The sequence below is a fragment of the Thamnophis sirtalis genome, unplaced genomic scaffold, assembly GCF_051295495.1.
Source record: "Thamnophis sirtalis isolate CommonGarterSnake01/CBP01778 unplaced genomic scaffold, rThaSir2_p1.2 scaffold_11, whole genome shotgun sequence".
NCBI lineage: Eukaryota > Metazoa > Chordata > Lepidosauria > Squamata > Natricidae > Thamnophis > Thamnophis sirtalis.
Genome location: NW_028261391.1, coordinates 37,917,049 through 37,944,169, shown reverse-complemented (window position 1 = coordinate 37,944,169; position 27,121 = coordinate 37,917,049). Strand labels below are relative to the sequence as shown.

Genomic DNA, 27,121 nt, shown 5'->3' with positions numbered 1-27,121 from the left:
TGATTTTCAAGTTTGCTGTTTGCCCATTTTTATATACACAGTACAGGTAGCCCTCAATTTACAACCACAATTGAACTCCCAAATTAGGTTGCTAAGTGAGAAATTTGTTAAGTGAGTTTTGCCCCATTTTACAAGCTTTCTTGGCACATTTTTTAAGTGAATCACTGCAATTCTTAAACTGTTGTTAAGTGAATCTGGTTTCCCCATTGACTTTACTTGTCAGAAGGTCGTAAAAGGGGATCACATGACTCTGGGACACTGCAAATGTGAGCCAGTTGTCAAACATCTGAATGTAAATCACATGACCATGGGGATGCTGCAACGGTCATACAGTAAGTGTGAGAAATGGTCATAAGCCACTTTTTTCAGTGCTGTTGTAACTTTGAGCGGTCACTAAATGAACCATTGTAAGTCAAGGACTACCTATAATAATTTTCTTTTTCAAACAAAAATGCTAATAAGGATTTAATATAAGAACTTAGTATCATAAAGAGTTAATTCCCAGTGTATTCCTCTGAAATTATTGTTGATTTTGTTCTAGATAACCAGAGCAGCCAGTCCAGATTAGAGCTCTGTCAAGGAGGATTTAAGTGTTTGAATGCCACTGTGAACGTCCAGGCAGAGGCTAGTATCATGTGGGGATTAATGATACTTGCCCAACTCTTGGCTGGAATTGGAACAGTCCCTATCCAGCCTTTTGGAATTTCCTACGTGGATGACTTTGCTGAACCAAACAATTCTCCTTTGTACATAGGTAAATATTTGCTTGAAAGTTGTACTGTAGCATCCTTATTGTCTGGTTTGTATTGCTTTAATACCAGTGTGGTGCTGGCTGAGAAGGTATCTGCTAAGCACACTGTCATGGGTGTGTCACTGATGTAGAAGAACTCTTTCTGATGTAACGTAAGTCAGGGACATAATCTTGTAATAAAAATCGCTGTGCAGGAAGGAGGTGAGACCCATATTCAATTGTGGGAATTATTGACAACATGATGACAGACTTAATGTCTGTTCCTGTTGATAATGGCAGCTTTTGCCTCATGTACTTCTCTTATGAAAAGAATAAGAAATATATTTTTCTGGTTTTCTGCCATAATACATGTGGCCATTGGCATTTAGTATGGCAATGTTTTTGCAGTTTCATTGCACACTTAATCCTCCAGAACTGATGTTTTGTGGCCTTTACCGTCTTCTGGCAGTTGCCAGATACCAACTCATCACAACTTATCCAGCAATTGCAGCACTATATGCTTTATTGGATGGGATGTGGTGGCTCAGAAGCTAAGATGCTGAGCTTGTCGATCAGAAAGATTAGCAGTTCTAATCCCTAGTGCCGTGTAATGGAGTGAGTTCCCATTATTTGTGCCAGCTTCTGCCAACCTAGCAGTTCGAAAGCATGTAAACTGCAAGTAGAAAAATAGGGACCACCTTTGGTGGGAAGGTAACAGCATTCCATGCACCTTTGGCATTTAATCATGCTGGCCCCATGACCACGGAGACGCCTTCGGACAATGCTGGCTCTTTGGCTTTGAAACGGAGATGAGCACTGCTCCCTAGAGTTGGGAACAACTAGCACATATGTGTAAGGGGAACTTTTACCTTTACCTTTACCTTATGCTGTGTTGGATAAAATCGGTTATATTCTGGTTTTGTTTCTATGATTCTTTGGTCATCTATCAATCATCTCTTCTTTGTTTAGTATTGGTATGTCAGCGTTAGTTGCCAGTCCTTATGCTAGGACAGAGGTGTCAAACTCAAGGCTCGTGGCGGGATCTGGCCCACAGGGTGCTTAGATCTGGCCCATGGAGCTGCCCCGGAAACAGCAAAGGACCGGCCCGCAGTGCCTCTGCCAATCTCCATTTTCGGTTGGGATGGCCAGCAATCATCTTCCAGTGTAAACAGAGCTCGGGAGAGCTCCATTTTCACTGGCACAGAGTTGCAGGAGGCCGTTCCAGCCAAAAACAGAGATTGGGAGCCTGCTTTTGCTGGCAGAGCACTCAGGCTGCCACAGGTGCCCTTGATACAAGTGACGTCAAGCTGCCCATGCCCACTCTTGCCACGTCCATACCAGTCCCCCAAGGTCAAACACAACCCTGATGCGGTCCTCAATGAAATTGAGTTTGACACTCCTGTGCTAGTAGAAAACAATGCCAGCATAACATTTGCTACTCCCATTTGGTGATCCCTATCCTGCCCAGAAGCACATTACTAGCAAATCTTGTGGTCCTAATTCATGGTGTTCCAGAATTATTAATGCCAAGTGGCCATTTCGTTCATCTCCCATTAAATATGCAGTTCCAGTGGGAAGTCATCATTAATCACTTTCTTTTACATGGAGAAAGCAAGTTTTAACAGATGCTAGACCCATGTTTAACACTCTGGATTATTTTTGCAAGTAGTTGGCTTATGTATGTTCAAAGAAAGACCAACTGATAGTCAAGTTCTTTTAGATACTGGCTTAATCCTCTTCCCAAAAGCACTAAACCAGTGATGGGCAACCTTTTTGGCGTGGTGTGTCAAAAATCGGCAAAAAATCGAGCATAACTCGCGTTGTGTGTCACTTCGACAAAAACATAATTTTGCGCAATTTATAGTTTAAACTACAAAAATGTATAATTGCAATATATAATTGTATTTAATAAACCAAAAACAAATTATTTAACATACCTGCTTAGTAACTTCTTTGTTCATCAGTCGATTTCGTATGTTGCCCTTGATATTATTGAACTTGTTTGGGGTTTCTTTAATAAATTCTCCCTCATTAAGCGCTTTTGCATGCTGAGCTATGGAGTGAGCAATGCTCAAACTTGCAGAGTTTAAATTTGTAGAGCCTTTCATAAATTTAAGGATGGAGTTAGATTGGCTCTTATAAAGGTGTAGCTTCCTGGAAATGTATTCCCTCCTTTCATCCTCACTTTTTTCCAAGAGCTGGGAATGATTTGTTTCAAAATGTCTATTTATATTCCACGTTCTGCTTACTACCGTTTCAGTACATAGAACGCAAAATGATCTGCCATTTTTTTCTATAATGCCATACATCTCGCTCCATGTCTCTTGAAAGGGTCGGCCACTGCCACTACCACTCCCTTTACTTAACCTTTGTTTTTTATTTTTTGGGTGCTCCATCAGTGGGCCAGTGACAGCAGATAGAATTATAGATAGCCAATTAGGGGTTAACTAGCCTAACAAGCTAACACAACCTCCCCCTCACTTATCTCAGTTATTGTGGGCAATTACAAGTCCATGGCACCCCAATAGTTGCTGCTAATGGCGCTCACAGTTCCCGTTGGCACTCCGCTGTTCCCTGCTGTGGTGCAGTCGTAACTGACAGTCCCAGGAGTAGACTCTCTGTGCCGGCCTGACTGGAGAGAGGCGCGCACTGTTCCCGCGCTCCTCTCCTGCGGGTCCTCCCTCGCCGCGCTGATGACGTGTGTGCGCATGGCACGCACGCCTTACCAGCAGCCCCTGCGCTCAGAAAGGGGCGGCGGCGATACAGTAAGTGAGTGTGGGAGGGGGAGATCACACGTCCCCCCCCATTCCTCCAGCACAGATTCTTTCATCCTCGGCGGCCGTGCAGGAGCTGAGGATGAATCGCATGAAATCCTGTGCGTGTCACCCCAAATGGCTACGCGTGTCAGCACTGACACGCGTGTCATAGGTTCGCCATCACTGCACTAAACCAATATTCGAAAGCAGCCAAAACAACATTTGACAGGTGTGGGAGTGTTGTGCTTTGAAGGAGCAGAAAGGACCACCTCTTCCCTGCTTCACTGAGCAGTTCTCCCAACCCCATCTTGCTCTGCAGCTGCTTCTCTGTCTTATAAGTATAAGCACAATGAGACAATCCAGTTTATAACATCCATAACAGCTGCTGGGCTGCATAGATCTCATGCACCACCAGCGAATAACTGGTGAAGGGCATCAGATTTTATGCACAACCTAAATATAAACCCTGGATACATATATTATTTTAACAATGGTACAGATAAAAATGATTTAAAGTTGACCCAGTTGGTTAGGCATTAGATGAATACAATATGATTATGATGATGATGATGCCAAAAAAGATTGCCATCCAATTCTGCTCAACAATTAGATATAAGTTAGGAAATATAATTTGGCATAGCATGGATGTTTCTTTCCTCAATACAAAAAAAGTCCTTGAATTATTGTTGCTGCCATGCCATTTCCTATATATCATTTTTAGGGCAATGGGAACTTTTAACTCTTTATTCAGTGATTCAGTTGTCCTTATGCATGCAAAGGATTAGTTTGAAAGACTTCATGAGCATTTCGCAGCTGAAAATGAATGAGTTGCAAGTATGCTTTAGATCCAAATATTCTCAGCTTTAGAGTTCCTGCACTGCATTGCACTATGCGATTTTGTCATTTAAAGTGGGAGGTGATCTTTATTTTAGGGAAATTGTTAGGGATTTCTTCCAGTGACAAATAAGAATGGATTTGCTACCAAAAAAAAAGATCTGCAACAATCTACTGTAGTAAGTCTTAATTATACAATTTATTTTAACCCAGTACTTTCACAGTTTGTAGTACAAAATAAATATTCAGATCAAACTTCATTGCAGGCTGGAAGAATTAAGACCAATGAATTGTATTTGGAAAATAGCAGTAGACTTATATACCGCTTCATAGGCCTTTCAGGCCTCTCTAAGCGGTTTACAGAGAGTCAGCATATTGCCCCCAACAATCTGGGTCCTCATTTTACCCACCTCGGAAGGATGGAAGGCTGAGTCAACCATGTGGAAAAAACAGTCAACCATGTGGAAAAAAACATTCCACATAAAATAATCCACTTTTCTTTTCTTTTTTTCCTTTTCAGCAATCTTATTTTCCATCTCAGTGTTTGGTCCAGCTTTTGGCTACCTACTTGGCTCTGCCGCATTGAGGATTTTTGTGGATTTTGGACGGGTTAGCCCAAGTAAGTGTTTGGTCTAATTTAGGGAAGCTATGGGCTCTCACACATAAGCTTTGAATAATCAGAGACCTGGAAATTAAGCTGCAATCACATAGAATATGTTCCTGTCTCCATTTGCCACTTGCAGGCAGATTTTTGATACCCTGCAGGGTGGAAGTACAGCCTGCCTAAATTAGAGGTACTGTGAAATTCTGCAGTTCTTTGTTCTTGAAGCAACAAGTCATTTATGCCTTCTTGTAGATAGATGTTTAGAAACAGTAAGACGTATGTAGATATGTTTATTAGAATATTATTTTAATATAAATATTATCAAATTGGGAGGAGGCAATTTTGTTGTCACATAATGAAGTTAGTTGGATATGCATATATAAGCTACTCTGGCTTGAATAATGCTTCAAATGATATATTGTCATGTGAATTTATGGATAATAGGCATGTAATGTGCTGCCAAGCACTCAGATCACATTTACAGAAACCATGTGTCAAGATAGATCCCTTGAATCCATCTGGATGGATTCTCCCTTGAATGGAGAGATCGCTCCATTCAAGAGATCGGTTTCCATCTTTTCTTGTCCAATTCTCCCATATCCAATATAATCATAATTATTTCTTGATACATCTCTATTATTTATCATGGGATTTCTAGGGAGAAATTCACATTTTATTATAATAGGTTTTGTGGAATACACATCTAATTAAGAATTTGGACTTAAGTGTAATGCAATATGTGGATGACCTTGAGAAATGAGGGGAGAAGATGCTCCATAGGAAAGAATCAGACAAGAAAGGAAGGAGTTCCCAGTGGCTTAACAGTCAGAGGAAGAAACTTAGAAAGGAGCTGCCCTAATTGATCAAGCAATTCAAAGTAGCAACAGAAAGTTTGTGATGTCAGTCCTCCCAGGTAAATCAGACAGGAAACATAACTAGATGAACCAGTTCTACTTTATTTGTAAGGCTAAAAGAATGAACTAATTCTGCTAATAATACAGCTAATTAACTGAATTGTGTAAATCTTAAGGTACAGACTTCCGTCACTAGTACAGGAATGTCAAACTTGTAGCCCACTGGCCAGATGCATCACATGCTGGCCACACCCACCAATTTAGTGAAGAGAAAAAGTCATGATACATCATATATATTTTGTGTGTGTGTGTGTGTGTGTGTGTGTCTGCCTGCCTGTCTGTCTGTCTGTCTGTCTGTGTATGCTGGTCTTGTTGTATTTGAGTCTTTTCCCATGTAAGATTGAGATTGTCTTGGCAATGTTTCAGCGAGGTCTCACTCGCCATCTTCAGGCTGGGTTTTGGGCTTAAAATGGGCTTTAAGCCCAAAACCCAGCATGAAGATGGTGAGTGAGACCTCGCTGAAACATTGCCAAGACAATCTCAATCTTACATGGGAAAAGACTCAAATACAACAAGACCAGCATACCTACACCCATGAAAATCTACAAAAACGTGTGGGGTGGGGTGGGGGGTGGGGGCGGTGTACACAGAGTTCTTTCTATCAGTACACAGATTTTCTTTCTCATATCCCCATTTCAGGCAGACTGGAATTTCAGAATGGTTGCTGACATCTTGTCCTATATTAAGCAAATAATGAGCTGAGAGCGGGAAGTGGCAATAGGTTTCTTTTCATTAGTTGCCCCTTGATTATGTCACCCAATTTTGAGTGGGGTAGTCACATCCAGGAAAGCTATACCATTGTTTAAATGGGGTGTGGGCTCTTCTTGTCTGCATGCTTTTAATACTGAAGGACAGGAAACCTGGACAGAGCTGGAAAAGTCTGAAGATTGCTATTTATTTCTTCCTGCTCATTAACAATGTGGAGCGATACTTTTGATGCCAGTTTCAGTGATCTGCTGCCTGTTTGAAGCAAGACCTCCTGCTGGGAGGATGTCCGCTCTCAAAATACACTGATTTGAGGTCTCTTCTCTAAGATCTCAGGAGAATAGAGGCTCCAAATGTTGGCCTTATTAAGACAGCTACTCTAATGAGACTCTTTTCAGGAAAAGGCCAGTTAATATTTCCAGTTACCTTTACTATTTATATTGTTGGCTAATCAGTTTTAAAAAACTATCAGTTGTCTAGAATTTTTTTAATACAACGGTTTCCATAATTAATACTGCAATTCTACCAGTGAATGAAACCTGCCACTTTACCGCCCTCAGCCTCACAATTCAGCTGTAGACTGTTAAAAGTCTGTATTTTAAACAAATACCTTTCACCACATGATACTACTAAGTTTCCTCCTCACCAGAAGTTCATATTTGGTGCCCGGTCCTATAGATACATTTTCTTTCTGTTTCCCCATTACTTATGCTTCTTTATTCACAATTCCATTAGAGGTTGTTTCTTCTAAAAAATTGTCATTAGATAATATTTCCTGTTAATTGTTTTAGAGCAATTTTTCCTTAAAAATTGTGAATCACTTCTTCAACTCAACTTAATTAAATTATACTAAATAATATGTATTTATTTCATTTCAAACACAGAGCAGAACAAAACTAACAGTAACTCTGAAATAGAAATAAAAATAAAAAATCATAATAACAAAATAAGGTAAAATAAATTTATTAGTGTAAAATTTCAAAATACAGGAATCAAAACTCAATGGAGACCTGTAAAATTACAATCAGCATTACCATCAATCAACTAAATACTATATAGATAACCAAGATAGAAATGATAGAAACTATAAAAAGACATAAGTAACACTAGGATTTACAAAATACTATTAGAATGTAAAGCTATGCTAACATATTAAGACTATAACTTGCTGAAGCCCTGCTAAAGTTTGTTGGAATTATGACAATTATAATCCAACCAATTAAACAAAGAAATATTAGGGTTAGGATTGCTGAATAATATATAATTGTGGTTGGCCATAACTTTAAAGAAGGGGGGATGGGGAACAGGACTACAGATCAAATGTGACAGCATTGCTGTTTTTAAAAAAAAAGAATCCTGGGATGGATTGGTCTTGGAGAAAATAGATTCTAAGAATAGAAATAATTTGAATTTCATGGCATTTGGCCACTGAAGAAAAAAGGATCATATTTTACGTATTGGCAGAATTGTAATGTAACTTCTTAGTAACAAATTACTGAGTGCAGCTTTCTCCAACCTGGTACCTTCCAGATACAATGGGATTGAAATTCGCAAGGTGACTTCAGGGAATTGCAGAACCTGAAAAATGCCAGGTTAAGAATCGGGTCTGGTGACTTCACTTCTTGATATTTGTGATTTGTTTTTCCCATTTGTCTCTTAGAGGATGTAAACCTGACCCCAGATGACCCTCGTTGGATTGGAGCATGGTGGTTGGGTCTTCTCGTTGCTGCTGGTTGTTTGTTACTCTGTTCCATTCCCTATTTCTTCTTCCCTCGATATATGCTGAAAGGGAAGGTAAGCCTCGAGTATTGCATTGGAAATTATCTTGCTAAATTGCCACCGTCCTGTCCATAATGGAATGTAGAATGTTACATAAGAGAAAAAAACTATTTACTTCCACTTTGCCAGTGGGAAATGATTATTTCTTGTTCTGGATTAGTCATTTTAAAAAAATATTTTTTCTCTTTTTTCACTGTCCTGAAACTGCCCTTGGTTATTTTAATATATAAATTAAATTCATAGATAAACATCTTGATATACATAATGAAATCAATAGATCCAGAGACAATGAAGAGATAAAAAAATGATACTACATTTTAATAAAGCCATATAGGATTTTATAAATAAAACAAATGCTTTTATTTTGACATGAAAGGCAACCGGAAGCCAATGCAGGCAATGTTGTACAAAGCCACAGGGAGATGTCTAACATAAGCTTGGATAATGCATTTTGGACATGCTGCAGTTTCAGTCCCTCTATATTCCATCATCTTTCAAACAACCTTCTGTTTTCTTACATTAAAAAAAACTTTATTTCATTCATCTTTTTATATCACATTAATCTTTTGCTTTCTGCTACTCGCTCATTAACAGTCCTCCCTACCAATCTCAGGCCTTCAGGGGGAGTCGCAAAATGTGGTAATGTTTAAAACGGAACCTGGGGAAAAAAATTCAGTAGAGCCCCCAGCAGTGATTTTTTTATTATTATTCTCTTCCATCAGGAAGCATCTGAAGCAGATATCCCGAAGAAGATTGAGAAAACAAAGGCAGAGGAAGAGTCCCTGATGGTTTTTATCAAAAGTAAAGTGATTTCAATGAAAGTGTATTTCCAGTAAAAGTAAATGCTTGTTTTGTTAAATAATTATATCGACTTAGGGGGGAAACAACAACATTTCTTAATGTCTACAATGCCAACCATCTTGTTCATATTTGCAAGTTTAATATGGATTAATTGTTTGGATATTTCAAGCCAATCCATTCCAGATTTCATTCAATTTTTGTAGCAATATTGAAAAGCAGGATAACTAAAAATATCTATTTATTTCTTACTCGTTCTATTATGATTTTAGTTAGCCATCAAATCGACCCATCTTTCAGTGCTTTTAGGTGTCATTATAGTAGCTGGCTTAGCTGGTAGAGGAATGTTCAACTTCTACTCCAAGAGACAATAGATATTCCACACTGAATGAAATATGACTGAAAAAATGTCTCTGATAATCATTTAGGCATACTGTATAGTATTCTTAGAAAATTGTTCACTAGTTCAAACTGATAGCTAACTCAGCTGTTTGGTACATATTTCCTAATAGTTGGTTTTTTAAAAAAAACAATCTCATTTCCAAATAAAGTGGTCAGTTCTTTGTAAGCTAATATATATGCACATGACTTTTCATAATATGTAGGTAGTCCTTGGCTTACGACCACAATTGAGTCCAAAATTTCTGTTGCCAAGCAAGACAGCCATTAAGTGAATTTTGTCCCATTTTACGACCTAACTTGCCACAACCGTTAAGAGAATCACTGTACTTGTTAAGTTATCATGGTTGTTAAGTGAATCTGACTTCCTATGGACTTTGCTTGTCAGAAGGTCACAAAAGGTGGTCACATGACCCTGGGACATTGCAACCGTCATAAAGAGGAATCAGTGGCCAAACATCTGAATTTTGATCACATAATTATGGTGATGCTACCACAGTCATAAGTGTGAAAAATGGTCATAACTCACTTTTTCAAGTGCCATTGCAATTTCAAATGAACTGTTGTAAATCAAGAGCAGTGGTGGGTTGCAGGTGGTACGTACCAGTTGGAATGGGATCTGGAATCCACCACTGGTCAAGAACCACCCATATAAGATAAATCTAATCAAGCTAGTTTGGCATACTAAAGGATAAGACTTGAAACTGGGAGGCTTTGAATTCTACTCCCAGTTTTGTCAAAGAGCCAGTCCTAGGAAGGTGGTAATGGCAAACCACTTCTGGGGCCAAAAAAACTTGCTGAGTAATTGCAGGGACATGCCCAGACAGTCTCCAAGAATCAGACATGATTGAATGGAAAAAAAGTTTAACTTTCCATACAGCATCTGAGGTTGAAGTTTCTGCCGAGATACAGAGAGCTAATCTTAGAGATTACTCTATAACCTTGGTTCCTTCTTCCCATCTGATGCTTGCTTTCCAAAAGTAAGTTTACATTTTGTTGATACTGATTTTGCTTTTTGACTTTTACTTGATGAGCATAGAGAAAAGTCCACAAGGTAAGAGGAATATAGCTCTGAATGAGATTTGTGCCTTAACAGTTTGAGAATTTTAGATTTAAGTCTCTTAGGCTCCAATGAAGAGATAACTCTGAACACAAGACAGTGAGAGTATGAGTAAATGTTATCTGTGTTACTTATCTTATATACTTCTTTTGAACTATTGTGAGGGTAAAGGAGAGGGGGGGAAAGATTCTAAAGAGCTCTCGTCTTTCTTTTTCCATGAGCATTTAGCAGAAAGCCATTAAAGCCTAAATCAATCAAGCCTGGTCTTCCCCAGTCTAGTGGTTTCCAGATATGTTGGGCTGCAACCTTACATTTTCACCTAGTTAAATACATCTGAATAATATCAGATTGGGGAACCTTAGTCTAGAAAAGCATACACATTTTTAAGAATAGACCCCAAGTAGATCTACCTTAAGAATTGATCTTCTTGTTGCAACTGACATCCTTAATAAGATGCTATAACAATTATTTGGGTGTACTCAAGTCCTAAAGCCCTTTTCCTTTTCTAATCTTCATACTCTTCTATTTTTATTTTCAGAGTTCCCACAAGGCTTCTTAAGACTGCTCCTCAATCCTCTCTTCATGTTGTTGGTCTTGACACAATGCAGCTTCTCCTCTATTATTGCTGGGCTCTCTACCTTCCTCAACAAGTACCTGGAAAAACAATTTGGTGTTTCCTCCTCTTATGCTAACTTGCTCATTGGTGAGAAAACTAGAATAACTCATTTAATTTGAGATAATGGCTGAGGCTTTTTGAGAACAAAGCACTAGCTATTTAAACAGAGTGCTTAGGTAATTCTCCATATTCATTTCATCCAATAACAGACCAGAGTGGAACACAGTATTGAGATTGAAGATGTAATCTGAGAAATTGGAAGGCATAGAAAAATTAGCAAATTATCTTCTGTGGGCTGCCAACAGCGTTTGACATCAAATATCTGTTAATAAAGTATCTGCTAACAACACTAAATTGAGGGCAATGAAAATTAGTTAGAAGTTGAAGCACGACTTGATTTGATAAATCTTAAAATGTCAGGCTGAAACCATGCTTTTTTATATCTGCGTCAAAAATTATCTCACCAAAAATATTGCTCTGAATGCATCTGCAGTATAGTGGTTGCAGGTGACTATCAAGCATTTCTATGCATTCTAGTTGCCAATCCATCCAAAATCCTTCCTTCCTTTTATACTTATGTTTGTTTGTTTTTTTAAAAAAGTAGCTGTGCAACTCCACCTTTGAGGCCTGTATTGCTGCCATAAATAGTTAAGAGGCACTTTGAATTAAATGGATAAAATACCTCAATATTGATAAAAGAAAATATTTCCAGCTCAATGTTGAAATGAGGGGGTCTTTGGTGCTCACTCCTTCCTAGCAATGATGAGGTTACCTAGTTTGGATAATGAAACACCTGCAAGAAAACAACCAAGTTCAGAAAGCAGCAGGACGTCTGATAATTCAATATCCCTATGATAAATTAAATGTCCTTCTCTCCATCACATAGATACTGTATAGGAGGTTAGAGCCTAGGGATCTCTTGCTGTTACTGTAAAAAAAATAAGTGGCTCAGTACTGCACCTCTTTTGCCATGTGGCAGCAGTGAACTAGAACTCTTTTAATGACAGGAGCATGTTCACTGTTTTTCCAATCACTGAGAATGTTATGTTGGAAAGAGACAATGTCATTTTTCCTCCTGGCTTACATGCAGATGTTGCCTGCAGCTTACAGCAACCATCTGTACTTTCCCGAGACATTTTTGAACTGAAGAGCATCAATATTTATCTATTCATTTAAGTTTTATGAAGCAGGGGGTAGAATTGAAGGTAGTGCATGAATGTTTTAATTTGAAAACATTAAGGCATCCTTGTCACATCTTTAAAACAAAAATTCCTGCTTGTATTTTCTCTTCCTTTGAGAAGAGTTAAAGAGGCAAACCAACAATTTACCTCGTCAAAACCCAAATTAAGTCCTATGAAACCCAAAGGAAAGGCTGGCACTTTTGCTTCATCATCTTCTGGTAATGTCATGAAAACAAGTACCTGTAACTCTGGAAGGGTAACTAGAAGCACAGTATCCTCTGTAAAAGAATTGCCTATTCCTGTGTTTGCATTTGCCTTTCCTATAGAAATTGTCTACCTTTTGCTGAATTTTTAGAGTGCAAGACGCAGGATTCCTTCAGATTTATATGCGCGGGGGGGGGGGGGGGAATCCCAATATGAATTTCAAAGTGCAATAGCCAGGAAACAGAATTGATTATCCTACCCTCACAATAAAAATAAACAATGTTTTTATTATGCAAAAAGAACATGCAATCCCTTCTGTACCAATTTTAAGATCGATTTTCCATCAAGAGATTTTTTTTTTGTCTTCAGTTGTGTAGCACTGTTTCCAATTGTTAAGGATTTGTAATTCAACCCCCTCCTTTCCTTTGTAGGATCTGTGAATTTACCTTCAGCTGCCCTAGGGATGCTCTTTGGAGGGTTCATCATGAAACGTTTTGCTTTCTCACTCAAAACCATCCCACGTTTCACCATTGTGGTGTTACTTTTTTCCACCCTTTGCTATCTTCCTCTCTTTTTTATGGGCTGCTCTTCGCAGACCGTGGCTGGAATTCATCTGTCCAGGTAATATGCTCTACTCCTCTGGCAGCACTCTATGGCAACTAGAACATGGGGCTATAAAATCATGGCACAGAGATTTCTCTTTATCTTGAATTGACAATTTCTCCTTGTCCCGGCCCTTGGATTTTTATTTCATTATTCATTTGTTTTATTTTATTTTATTTGCTTCATTCTTCATCTAATAAATATGGTGACTGAGTTTAGTGATAAACTCTAAAACAAAATCTTTAGCCAGTGTTTTGCCGTGGTTTTATTGTTTTTGCTATTCTGACTTGTGAAGGCTACATATTGCTGAATCGTTTGGGGCAGGGATATCACCAAAAAAATCGCCTTTGTTTTCCAATGATGCTTACACATCTTCTTGCTGCATGCTATAGGGCAGTGGTTCCCAAACTTGGCAACTTTAAGACTTGTGGACTTCTCTGCTGGCTGGAGAATTCTGGGAGTTGAAGTCCACAAGTCTTAAAGTTGCCAAGTTTGGGAACCACTGCTATAGGGCTCTGTTAGTATCACTGGCACTCTGTGATATTTGAGGTGAACTCTTCTACATAGAGTGCATAATTAATTTATGGAATTAGGTGGAATTGCCACTATTTTAGATGGCTTTAAAAGATAAGTAGAGAGAAAAGATAGCTACAACTGTCAGTTAGGATGGTTAAGTTGGTCTTCCCAATTCCAGGACATGAAGGCAGTTAATGCAAATTGCTTTGAGATAACCAACAAGAGACTTAGTGTCCATGCTCTGCCTGTGAATATCCCAGTAATTCCCATGGTAAACTACTCACATGAATTTGTGGCCCAATTTAGTAGAGTTGTTCTTATATTATAATATGGCAAAAAGCTTCAAATTATTCATTTAAAACAGTTTGGAGACATGAAAGCAATACAGATAGTCCTCACCTTATGGCCACAATTGAGCTCAATATTTCTGTCGCTAAGTGAGATATTTGTTAAGTGAATTTGGCCCCATTCTACAATCTTACTGGCCATAATTGTTAAGTGAATCACTGTACTTGTTAAATTAGTAACACGGTTGTTAAGTGAATCTTGCTTCCCCATTGACTTTGCTTATTGGGAAGTCACAAAAGGTGATCACATAACCTTGGATACTGCAACCATAATAAATATGAACCAATTGCCAAGCATCCAAATTTTGATCACATGACTATGGGGATGCTGCAACGATCATATGAAAAATAGTCATGTGACTTTTTTCAGTGCCATTGTAACTTTGAATGGTCTCTAAACACTGTAAGTTGAAAACTACCTATATCAGTTTTCATTAACTCTTTCTTGAGCATAGAAGAAGCTAAAGTGATGGAGGTCTTATTCATTCAAAAGATTATAAGCTCTTGTCCAGAAGAGTTCCAAGCAAATCCCAATATTTAGTAAACATTTCCTCTGATATTTTAGAAAGATACATGCTCACTAATAGAATATATGATCTATGCTTATAATGAAAGTGTTCTTGAGAAAGCTTAGGTAATGTGTTCCATTGATTCCTAATGTTAAATTGTCATTGGTCTGGAGTTCATAATTTTGTTCAAAATGAGGGACCCAATTCAAAAAGAAAATTGTAAGAATGTGATTCTGCCTTGAGGTACTTTTGCCTTAAGAAGCTTTTCCATTTTAATTCCAATATCATTTTGACATTTTTCTCCTTGGTTTCCCCTTGGTTTCTACGGACAGGCTTATATTGGATAGATTATTTCAGGAATCAAATAAATTGCTCCCCAAATTATCTACACATTTTGGCTTGTGTAATAATTATATATGATTTAACTAAACAATGTTAGCAATGCCTTCAGACGGCAATAGTCCAAGGTTCAAGATGGCAAGAACCCAATAATGATAGCCTAGAAATCACCAGTCCACTCAAGAAAACATATTTCACTCATTGGTTCCATGTTGTTTTGTCTCCTTTTTTTCTGGCAGTACATCAAGTTCCCCAGAACAAGATCCATGTAACCCTCATTGCTCCTGCTCAAAGTATCTCTTTCATCCAGTCTGTGGAGATGATGGTGTGGAGTACCTCTCTCCCTGTCACGCTGGCTGTACTGGGTTCTTCTCTAATTCTTCAACATCTGGAATGGTAAGAGGTTAAGGATGCAGAGTGCATTCAAATCTCTCTAGCACTCATCATACAGACAGGGTGGGAATATGACCAAATCATTTGTAGATAAGGAAGGCAATATGCCATGCATTCTGCAGGAATTTGAAGTGCTTTCTCCTGAATGATTAGAGCAGGATTGTGTTAGAGCAGGATTCATTACTCAGAATATGTGCTTTTCATGCAGAGAAACTCAGTTTTAATTCTGATTATTTTAATTAAAAATATACTTTTCAAGAAAAAAATTGAAGAAATAGTGTTATTCAACATAAATAATAAAAAATACATGAATTGGTAATACAATAAGATGGCTTTACTAGTAATGTCAAAAACAAAACCAGCTTTTTTTAATGTCCCTTAGGTTTAATATGAGTCCTGTCCTTTTTATTTATTTAAAAGGAATCAATTTCTTTAATATCTCACCTCTATAGTGGCACTCAAACAGAAATAAACAATGTTTTTTCAGGCCAGGAGATACATTTATATTTTGAGGAGTATGGTGAGAAGGGACACTCCACTTAAAAATGGGTCAGGCCAGAACAAAGTTGATTTTGTTGTTTAAATTAAAATTTAGCATCAGATCAGTAAGTTAAATATGTTTATTGTCCATGTATTTAATCATTTCCTACTTCTCTTAATAAAAATTACAGTATATAATAATTTTTGTACTCCAAAGCATGCAAATGCAAATAGATTAATAGGTACCACTTCATTGAGAAGGTAAAAGCCTTCCAGTGTGCCTTTGGCATATAGCCATGCTGGCCACATGACTACAGAAATTGTCTTCAGACAATGCTGGCTCCCTCAACCAAGAAACAGAGATGAGCCCCATGCCCTAGAGTCAGACATGACTGCCTGGGAAACCTTTACCTTTTTATAGGGCTGAGACCACAGATTTTATATTGATGTGCTAAACAGCCTTCTCATAATGTCTTCTGTTTATTAATTGGGTTTTCATATGTACTTCAAGAATTGCAGACACTAAACTTCTAAACTAAGCTTTAGAAGACCTGCTTTACTTTTAAAATTGCTTAAGATGCAGTATCAGCACTGTACTTTTTAATTTATTTATCTACTTAGATATTTGTTTTTATTAATTCCAGCTCTAAAATTTCAGAAAATAGGTCACAAATATAATATCAGTATATAATTTTAAATGTGCATACAATGTCTATAACACTAGAGTAGTGCTACAACTAAACTCCCTGTTTCCTTCAAACATATGCTCACAATTCTCTCAGCAGCCAAACAGTGAATTGGGCATGAAATAATTAAGTCACGAATCACTTGCAACTGATTTATATTGTATCAAACTATTTGCTTATTCAATGTTGTAAATTCTGACCAATTGGACATTTAGGAGAGAGGGATTTTTTTACATTTGTACTTTTAGCTAGAAAAGCTGGGGATTGAACCTGAGTACTTCTGATTTTGATGCTTTATCATTGAGCTGTGGTCTGATCTTAAAGTGAATTTATTTCCTGAGATTGATTTCCCTTCTTTTCTTTAAACTAGATCTACACAAATTGCTCCTGTATCTACGCCAAGAATGGACAATCTTCCGCAAAGACTGGATCTTGCTCTGTTAGCTGTGCCCATCTATTGTTGCCTGTTATATTCATCATCTCATTTTCTGCATTGATTGCCTGTCTATCTCACAATCCTCTCTACATGATGGTGTTACGGTAAGAAGGGGCTAAGGCCTTAGTAGATAGTCCCATGCAATACATCTGTAATTTGTAATAATCACAAATGCCAGCGGCAGCATAGCAATGTGGAATCAAATAAAAGAAATCCTAAAACCTTGATATGGTTTCATACAGCTTTTCCCAATCTGTATGCTCTACTGAGATTTGAATCAATTTCCAAAATTCCTGAACCAGTATTTGCTGAAATACGTACCTTGAAATTGAAGTATAACCTAAGTCTTCTAAAAGTAAGAGAGATTAGGTTTCACCTGGTTTTATTTTAGAATAGTATAACAGAGTTGGAAGGGACCTTGGAGGTCTTCTAGTCCAACCCCCTGCCTAGACAGGAAACCCTATACCATTTCAGACAAATGGCTATCCAACATCTTCTTAAAAACTTCCAGTGTTGGGGCATTCACAACTTCTGGCAAGTTGTTCCACTGATTAATTGTTCTACCTGTAAGGAAATTTCTCCTTAGTTCTTCTCTCCTTGATTAGTTTCCACCCATTGCTTCTTGTTCTACCTTCAGGTGCTTTGGAGAATAGTTTGACTCCCTCTTCTCTGTGGCAACCCCTGAGATATTGAAACACTGCTATCATGTCTCCCCGTAGTTCTTCTTATAGAATTTATGGAGAACTGCCGCCAGAAATATTTTGCTTTATACCCCTTTTTCAATTTTAACCCTCTTTTTATGTAACTCAGTGACTAAACAACTAAAGCCAAATGGGTCACTGAACAGACTTACGGTAGGAAGACATATAAATAACCCCACAAAAGAAGTTGCTAGGCTTTGAACTATGCAATGGACAATCCTGAATAGGATTTGCATCTCGCATGGCATCTGCTGGGACTCTCTGTTTAAATGGGGGTAGTATCCTCCTCTCAGTGCGACTGTGGCATCCCATGTCAAACTGTAGATCACATTGTGACCAAATGTAAGCTAAGGGCATATACCAGTCCAGTATCTAATTTTTTTTTTTTTACATTAACGATGCTGCACTTCAGTGGCCAGACAGCCTTGACATTGGTATTTCAACATAGAACTTTTTAACATTTGTATTTTACTGTATATTATTAATCCAGGTGAAATGTTAATATATATTGCTAGTCCATGTATGACATGCCATATGCTAAATATGTAACTAATTCGCTATGTCTGTTCCACAACCATTCATAATCATCATCAAGCTTTCTAGCTTTTCCCAGAACAGGAACAGATCACTGCTCTCCCTCCCTAGTTTTCTGACATACTTTGCTGTATTTTGATTCTAACCAGAGTGGTGTCCTGTGATGAAAAGTCTTTTGCTATTGGAGTCCAGTTCCTGTTGATGAGATTACTGGGTGAGTAACAGCAATCCTAGAATTATTTATAAAGCAGTAACCCACACTGAATATAGTAGGGATTTGCATCTGACTATACATACAAAGGTTGTTGTAATAGTATTTGAAGGTTTTTATCAGAAATGTGCACAGGTAGTCCTCAACGTACAACCACAATTGAGCCCAAAATGTACGTTGCTTAGTGAGAAATTTGTTAGATTACATTTTTTAGGTGAGTTTAGCCCCACTTTATGACTTTTACTGCCACAGTTGTTAAGTGAATCACTGCAGTTGTTAAATTAGTAACATGGTTATTAAGTGAATCTGGATTCCTCGTTGACTTTCCTTGTCAGAAGGTCACAAAAGGAGGTCACATGACCCCGGGGAGGTTCAACCGCCATAAATATGAACCAGTTATCAAGCATCTGAGTGTAAATCACCATGGGGATGCTGTGATAGTCATAAGTGTGAGAAATTGTCATAAGTCACTTTTTTCAGTGCTATTGTATCTTCAAACGGTCACTAAATGAACAGTTGTAAGTCAAGGACTACCTGTAGTTTCTATGGTCATTCCAGGTAAGTTGAAGGGTTATTTTTAAAAGAGGGAGGGGGGAGGGGGAGAGCAGGACAAAAACATTATATAAATGATTTTTTTTCTGAGGAGAATTTTTTAAAAATGAGGATTGGGAAACTTCTGCCCACCAGATGTTTTTGAATTCCATAGAATCCTAAAATTGCAAGGTTCCATTTAGGCCATTACTTTCAATCCCCTATTTAGTACAAGAATCCAAATTAAAGAATTCCAGAAAATTGGATGGCTAATTATACGCTTGCAATTATCAGGTAAAAGGGAGTTCTCTGTACAGTTTGTTCCACAACTGAACTGCATCTAATGTTAGAAAATCATCCACAATGAATAGGACTGAGAGCATAACATGACTTTAAATTTGTGCTTGTATCTGTATTATTCATATTGATATTTCCTAATATGATTTGATTGCTTATTTGTACCCTATGACTATCATTAAGTGTTGTACCTTACGATTCTTGAAAAATGTATCTTTTCTTTTTTGTACTGTGCTGCCCCATGATCACATGTCATGGAACAACATTTCCCATAAGGCAGTCTCTGCCTACATTTCCCAGGAGGTAGTTTCTTAAAGGAATCAGCTCATAATTTCTGCACTATCTATATCCGTGATGGCGAACCTATGGCATGTGTGCCACAGGTGGCATGCAGAACCATTTATCAGGGCACATGATGTGTTGCCCTGTCAGTTGGCCAGCGTGCATGCGCATGCTGGCCAGCTGATTTTGGCCTTTCGAGACCGTTTTTCGCCCTCCGGAGGCTTCCTTGAAACCTCTGGAGTGCAAAAAAATGGCCCTACGGGCAAACTGGAAATTTAGGAACATACTTCCAGTTTGCTAATTCGGTCATTTTTTGCCCTTCGGAGCCTTCAGGGAGGCCTCCTGAAGGCCCCTGAAGCCTCTGGAGGGCCTTTGGGGGGCAGAGGAAGCTGTTTTTGCCCAAAGACTTTATAGGAGCCTGGAGAGGGAGAAAAAAGCACACCAAAAATGGAGGAGGAGAGCTGGTCGTGCACGCATGCTCACTGGGGTCGTGCGCAAAGCATTATGGGTGTGGCACGCCCATGCACAACCCCTCTGAGCTCCCTCCGCTTTTGGCATGTGAGCCAAAGAAGATTCACCATCACTGATCTATATACACTGAGAGCATATGCACCAAAGACAAATTACTTGTATGTCCAATCACACTTGGCCAATAAAGAATTTTATTCCATTCTATTCTATAAATTCCATATTCTAGCTTGAAGACATGGCATTTGGTTCAGAATAGAACTTACCATTCTCTAGATGTTGGGCTGCATCTTCTTTCAAATGCAATCAAAGTCACTCTAAAGTTGAACAGCCTTAGGAATTCAATTATCTAAATACAAGTGTCTAGCAGCTTAACAGTCAGAACTTCAATAATGAGAATTGGATTCCAACCACATTTGGATAATTCTTCTTCTCCCCCATTTCACACACATATAATTGTTTCTACTCAGGACAATACCGGTAGTTACCAATCCTTAAGTAATTTCTCTTTTTCTTTGCTCTGCTGAATATAATGTTGAGGCCAAGTATAGATTTGGGATTGGTAAGAAAACAGCCAAGTGTTCTAAATAGAGAAGATGACGACTCAAACACTCATGGGCTGGATGTACATATTGCACTTGGGTGTGATAAGATTTCTTTACAAAATATTTTAATTGCCTTTAATCAACAAATAAAGGAGAAGCTATCTAAGCACAAGTTTTAATAATCCAAAACAAAGAAACAGAACAGAACAGAATAGAATAGAATAGAACAGAACAGAACAGAACAGAACAGAATAGAATAGAATAGAATAGAATAGAATAGAATAGAATTCTTTATTGGCTAAGTGTGATAGGTCACACTAAGGAATTTGTCTTTGGTGCATATGCTCTCGGTGTACATAAAAAATAAAAATAAATAAAAATAAAACAAAAATTGAAAACAATGGGTGTTCTGATAACCAAGGTTTTAAACAATAAATTAAAATTTGATGACACAAATCATACTGATTGTACTTTTCCTAATATTGGTTAAAAGTTTATTTGTATACAAAGGTGCATACATGCCTTCCTCCCAGGGTTTTAAATCAGATGCAGATTATCTTAAATCCATTGTTCTTCATATTTCAATACATTTCACATTTCTGAAATATAATTTTAGATATTGGGATAATTTTCATTTGCTATTGGGTTTGTAGAAAATCTTACTGTTTTGTTTCAATGTTACTGTTTTGTTTACTGTAATTTCAAATCAAACTAGAGAAAGATATCAACAAAGTTTGATCTTCATATCCTTGAAAATATAACATGAACTCTTACATTAAATTAGTTGTAATCCAGATCCAATTTTGATTCAGGTGATTCTTTGATTATTTTCCCTTGGAAGAGATATAACTAACAAATAAAAGGGTTTTGTTGAGTGACCCATAGGGGTTTTTCTGAATGTGAAAAATGTGTAGAGTTGTGTACTTGGGGTATGAAATACTAGTAGGTTTTTCTTTCTTTCTTTTTTTCCTAGCCTGGTTGCCAGCTCCCACCCTCTTTGGTATCCTAATTGACTCTTCCTGCATATGGTGGAAGAAAGCCTGCAACAGTAAGAGTGGAGCCTGCCATTATTATAACAATAGCTTGTTCCGCAGCAGGTAAGAAATGGGAATAGTGATAGTTCTCCGTGTGAATTAGATAAGGGCCTTTCTTATCTGGGGTAGATAGATAGAACTGATGGAGAGATTGCCTTCTACAAGTCATATCATAAAGTCACTATTTACTTTGTCCTTCAAAAATGCTGGTGTCCATTAATAATTATCCTCCCTGGATAATAAGCCCAATCGGGCTTTTGAGCACATGCACTAAAATAAGCCCTCCCCTGAAAACAAGCCCTCCCCAAAAATATTGCAACACAGCACCAGCCATGAGGTGACCATGCTTACCACCTCCTGCATCTCAAAAATAATAAGACCTCCCCAAAAATAAGGCCAAGTGCTTATTTCGGCAGTCAAAAGAAAATAAGACCCTGTCTTATTTTCAGGAAAACATGGTAGTAGTAGTATCTGCAGCATAATCTAACTTAGTCATTTGCCCAATATTTTCTGTATTGTGCTTAACAATCAGGGTGCAAGTCTGCTGCACTAAAATCACTTTTAAGCGATGTAAGCAAGATGAAAAATTAATAATTACAAGCTTAAAGCAATAGCAGGAAAACCTTCTGTTCATAATGTGGCTTTGTTCTGGTTGTCTCTTAAAAGACTTTGATGCAGTTATCTCTGCATCTGAACAAAGGTGGCTGATGCCTGAATCTTCTTGGCTCTTCTTTCTTATGTTTAGCGCCCCCCCCCCCCGGCTTTGATTGTTGCTCTGCCTATGCATCTGAATTGGCTGGATCTGAAAGCTGTTGTTGTTTTTTAATCAGCTTAAGAAATGTACTATTTTGGGGGAGTCAGAATTATTTATACTCCTGGAGCCTAATGTATGAATGCCTTGGCATTCTTTTACAAACCACTTAGGATTTTTATATACATGCACACAAAATCGTTTGAGAATACTTGTTTTGACTTGGTTTTTGAAGAGAAGGTAAATTCCCAGGAATTTCCCCGTCCCTTTTTCTCAGAACTTTTGCCATGTGCCTCTTCTGTAAGCGCAATCTCCTTATATCACTTTTCTGAGAAGACTCCTCCATCCTAATGCAAAAATACTGCTGTCTTCTCAAAAATGCCATCTTTTAAGCACATTTGCTGCAGGGAAAATATATGAACTGCCATTTTAGTGTATTTTACTGGGTCTAGGAAGATCCACATCTATATTCCTACTTGAAGTTAGAGTTTACTGGGTGACTTTTGCCAGTCAGTCGCCTTGTGCTCAAAATGTCTGGTAGGGTTATTGAATAAAATGAGCGAAGGCCACCTGTCCCCCCTGCATGATTTTGAAATACATTGGCTTTTTGTGGAAATGTTTGTGTATTGAAATGCTATAGGAAAGTTTTGTGCATTGTGACCGTGAACTAACTGTGGCTATTCATTACTGAATAACTATTTCCAGGACAGGCACTTTAAGGATGTTGGGAAAGTATATTCTCAAAGATTTAATTTGAGGATGAGGACTTCCTCCCCTGGATCCTTAGGCTTCTGTCATCTACAAGTGAAGCAAGCTCCTGAGGTGCACAGCACTTGCAAAGAAGAATCTCAATAGAGGATTTGACTAACACAAATAGATAAGCAAAAATGGAATGCATCTTGCCATGAAATCCCCAGTAATGTTCCATGAAGCCTGTCTCAAGAGCAGGGACATATTGTATACCCTTTCTGCCCTTGACTCATGCCTGCCTCTGGCTAGGTGAAGTTAAGAAAATAAGCTTGGCTGTCAGTGCGTTAGCAATTTCCTCCTTGGGATGCATATGGGTTGACCTTTCCTTCCATCCCACCAAACAAGACTCCAATAACCCCAACATTAGTAAAGCTTTGGGACTTTAATCAGTAACAAAGGAAGTCTTTTCAATGGCCCTTTGCCATCTCTTACCACATTCTCCAATGACTGTTTCTGTTGGTGCGTCAGAAATTCACCTCCCAAGGAATCTCAGATATTTCCTAGCATACCAGCCATGGGAGTGAATTAAGCATCCATTGAGTATAGTCTCAGCCAAGATCCTGATCTTCATTCCTCCTCACAAGAATAGCTTCAACCTTAAACTGTCTACTGTGGACCTCACGCCATTCCTAAGAGGTCCATAAAGGGGGGGGCATCATAAGCGTACCAGCATGTCTACCGTCCCTGTCCTACTGTCCCCATTTATTTGTATTTATTTTCTTTGTTCATGTCCCATGATACCTGTTATCTTGTACATGTTTGACAAACTAAACCAAACAAAATAAAATAAATGAATAAAGTGGAGGTGACATTCCTTCCTAAAACAGAGCAGTTAACTGGGACTAACTGAACCGGGAACTAATAGTAATGCACAGTTCCACAGCTCCTCAGGGTGCAGACACTTGAGTTAGAGCCATCTGTAGAGGAGCTCTCCAACCTGCTGCCTCCACATGGGACATAAAAGGTCAGAAATCTGTGGCTTGCAGTTCCAACATCTGTAGCGGTACCAATTTGTATCTAATAGAAATTGGAGATACATATCATTTGTGGCTGGGAAGATTGCAATATGGATTCAAGGAAAGAAGGAATTTTGTCTTAAAATGAAAATAAAATGGAAACCAGTCTGGGGCAAGCATATTCCTACCTTTATAATAATAAATCATTAACTTGGCTTGCACATCTTATGCTCTCCAGACAGCAGAAAACATTTTGGCAGGCTGAATCACACATATTAACCCTTATCTGCCATGATAGGAACTGCTTCACTAAGTAACTATGAATTCCTCACCTGTATAGTATTGCTGTTATCTTATAACCTCATTTTTAAAAAGCTATGTGACTAGGAGTTATCTGGAAGTTCAGGACAGCTTGATCCTGGAAGACTTGTTATGCCAGCCAGGTGTAACACTCCGCTTCATAAAATGATTGAAAAATTACTATTTATCTCCACCTCTTTGTTAATTCTCCAAAAGAAATATTACAACACTTTTGGGATACCTATTGGAGGGAAACTGGTTTTTGTCCCTTAAAGAGGCGTTTCTCTCCCCCCCCCCCAAGCTTTCTTTTCTTGACAACGTAGAATCACATAGAGCCGAGGTGGCGCAGTGGTTAGGGTGCAGTACTGCAGGCCACTTTAGCTGACTGTTATCTGCAGTTCAGCGGTTCTAATCTCACCGGCTCAAGGTTGACTCAGCCTTCCATCCTTCCGAGGTGGGTGAAATGAGGACCCAGACTGTGGGGGCGATATGCTGACTCTGTAAACCGCTTAGAGAGGGCTGAAAGCCCTATGAAGCGGTATATAAGTCTAACTGCTATTGCTATCACATAGAATAGCAGGTTGGGAAAGGACCTTGGAGGTCTTCCAGTCTAACCCCCTGCTCAAACAGGAGACCTTGTACTAGTCAAGACAAGTGGCTGCCCAGTCTCTTCTTGAAAACTTCCAGTGATGGAGCACTCACAATTTCTGGAGGCAAGCCATTCCGCAAGATTAATAGTTCCCACTGTCAAAACTCATCCAGATCCGGAATTTCCATTTTCATATAAATGGAAGTTCATATTTCTGCATTCAGATCTGACTTGAATCATTTTGGAAGTGTACAGAGCTTAAAACAGAGCATTTTGAAACACTTAGAAATGAAATAGCCAGATTCAGTGAAACATTTGCTTTGCACTTGGGTAACTGTTTGGAGTTCAAAATGTGTTTTTTTTCCAAATTCAGCATTGGATAGTTTAATATGTTTTACAAATGATTCATTTTTTTCTCAGTCATTCAGCTACGTTTTATTATTGCATCCCTACAAATGTGATAAGTTGCATTTCAAAGGGAATGATCTCTCTCTTTATATCTCCAGATACTTAGGCCTCCAGGTTGGCTACAAAATTATTGGCATTCTGCTGTTATCTTTCATCAGCTGGAAGCTGACCAGGAACAAGCAATACAATGTGCAAGATAAAGCTGCTGACCCAGAATAGCTCTACACTACAACAAGACCTGCTTCAAGCATCATTTTGTATGATGTTTGAATTTACTTAACTTGGCCTTTGTGCCTTTTGTTTTATAATTTTTTTAACAATACAGACACCATTTTATATTAGCAGCTGAACTTGGAACTCCTACATGAACAGTTTCTGCTGCATGTAGTCCAGCTAAAAGAACATATTTGTGTTGGGGAACAGAGATCACACAGCCAGCTCATCTCATTGAGAGGCATCGAAATGAAAACACCCACCAAAAGGGAGCCCACCCCACCACTGGCTACAGTGGTAGAGGCATCTTCAAAGACTGGCCCATCTGCATGTACAGAGGTTTGGAAGACAATGGGTTCTCTTGTTTTTATGTCAAAACAATGGAAATGGCTAGCAAAAACTGTTAACACTTAAAAGAACCGTATGAGTCACTTAAAAGTTGTTAGCAGGGGGAAGCCGTCCAATTTGGCTATGGGGTCTTGGACTGTTCTACTCAATCAACTTTGATGCATTATCCAAGCTTGCCAAAGGGATGGGACCAAGGGAGAAGCAATCTCAACTTGTCTGCCCTCTCTCGTGCCTTCGCTGCTTTTTCCTTTACTATACAGGCCAGAACGGATAAAAATCCTAGTTGATGTATAAAGTTGGTTGTTATGACATGTATACTTTTAAATAAAAAACTTTTTTTTCTTGTTTGTTCTTACTGGTTTTTTACTGGCAGATTTTGAAGAAGCCACTTTTTTTCAATATTTTCCCTACTTTTGAGCCTCCTTGTTGCTATAGGCATATATATGTTTGACTTTGGAATTTTTTGACATGGTACTAATCCAAATTTTAATTCTAGGAATTGTTTTAGTCATGGAATAGTTTTTAATTAGTAATGAAAATATAGATATTTCATCAAGAAATGATTCATTTCTCATGTTACTTTCTCTTCAACTTACAACTTGTCATTTTGGTCTTTCCCCTACCTTCCAAAACTGAAGAGTAGTTGGGGAGACAGAGAAAGTCTGTTAAGCTTCTTAAATCTAAAACCACTAACATGCTATTTAGTTTATGTTGCACTGTATTTGCTTGAGATTTGACTCAATTGAAGTGAGTCTTCAATTCTCTATTCTGCTTGAGGACACTAAAGAGCAAGATGCAAATAAACAACTGGATTAATAAATTGATTAGGAAGCATGTCTTAAAGAAAGAGATGCACTGTTGGCGAACAACTGTTTTAGGTGTTTACAACTTATTATAAAGTTTGAGGAAAGTGTAGGTTATTTTCCAACTCCGTAAATTTAGTGGTTCCTTCAAACCTTTTTAAAAAAAATATCTGCATAAAAATAAAAACTTTACTACAAAGAAATGTTGTACCACCACCTAGTGGCACATTGATTTATGACAGATATATTTTGTTATGCTTAACATTCAGAGTTGTTTTCTTATACTGCGTGCCAAATCTGAGCAATAGGACAATTTAAGGTACAGTTTGTTTTTTGCTGATTTTTGGTTTTACGAACAATAAGAAAATGAAATACATATTGTAAACAGAGCCAGTGAAGGAAAACCACATGAGTCCTTTTAACTTGCAAGGCATAAGAAGATGTAATTATAAGTGTTGGGTTGGCAATGAGAGTTTAAACATTATTCACTTTTCAGTTGACGCAAACAACT

General features: G+C 38.1%; 1 protein-coding gene across 2 annotated transcripts in view; it reads left to right on the top strand.

Moving 5' to 3' along the window:
- Nucleotides 1-26,154, top strand: part of SLCO2A1 (solute carrier organic anion transporter family member 2A1) — a 60,281-nt gene extending 34,127 nt beyond the window's left edge. Inside the window, exons 4-14 of one of the 2 annotated variants that reach the window (XM_087725558.1) lie at nucleotides 542-754; nucleotides 4,841-4,939; nucleotides 8,204-8,337; nucleotides 9,045-9,123; nucleotides 11,118-11,282; nucleotides 13,012-13,201; nucleotides 15,134-15,290; nucleotides 16,824-16,993; nucleotides 18,274-18,338; nucleotides 21,432-21,555; nucleotides 25,345-26,154. In XM_087725558.1, coding sequence (XP_087581684.1) covers nucleotides 542-754; nucleotides 4,841-4,939; nucleotides 8,204-8,337; nucleotides 9,045-9,123; nucleotides 11,118-11,282; nucleotides 13,012-13,201; nucleotides 15,134-15,290; nucleotides 16,824-16,993; nucleotides 18,274-18,338; nucleotides 21,432-21,555; nucleotides 25,345-25,465 — 1,517 coding nt within the window. In that variant the 3' untranslated portion in view covers nucleotides 25,466-26,154. The remainder of the gene's footprint in view (nucleotides 1-541; nucleotides 755-4,840; nucleotides 4,940-8,203; nucleotides 8,338-9,044; nucleotides 9,124-11,117; nucleotides 11,283-13,011; nucleotides 13,202-15,133; nucleotides 15,291-16,823; nucleotides 16,994-18,273; nucleotides 18,339-21,431; nucleotides 21,556-25,344) is intronic. The other variant, XM_014054012.2, reaches the window with a different exon arrangement.
- Nucleotides 26,155-27,121: the final 967 nt, after the last annotated feature.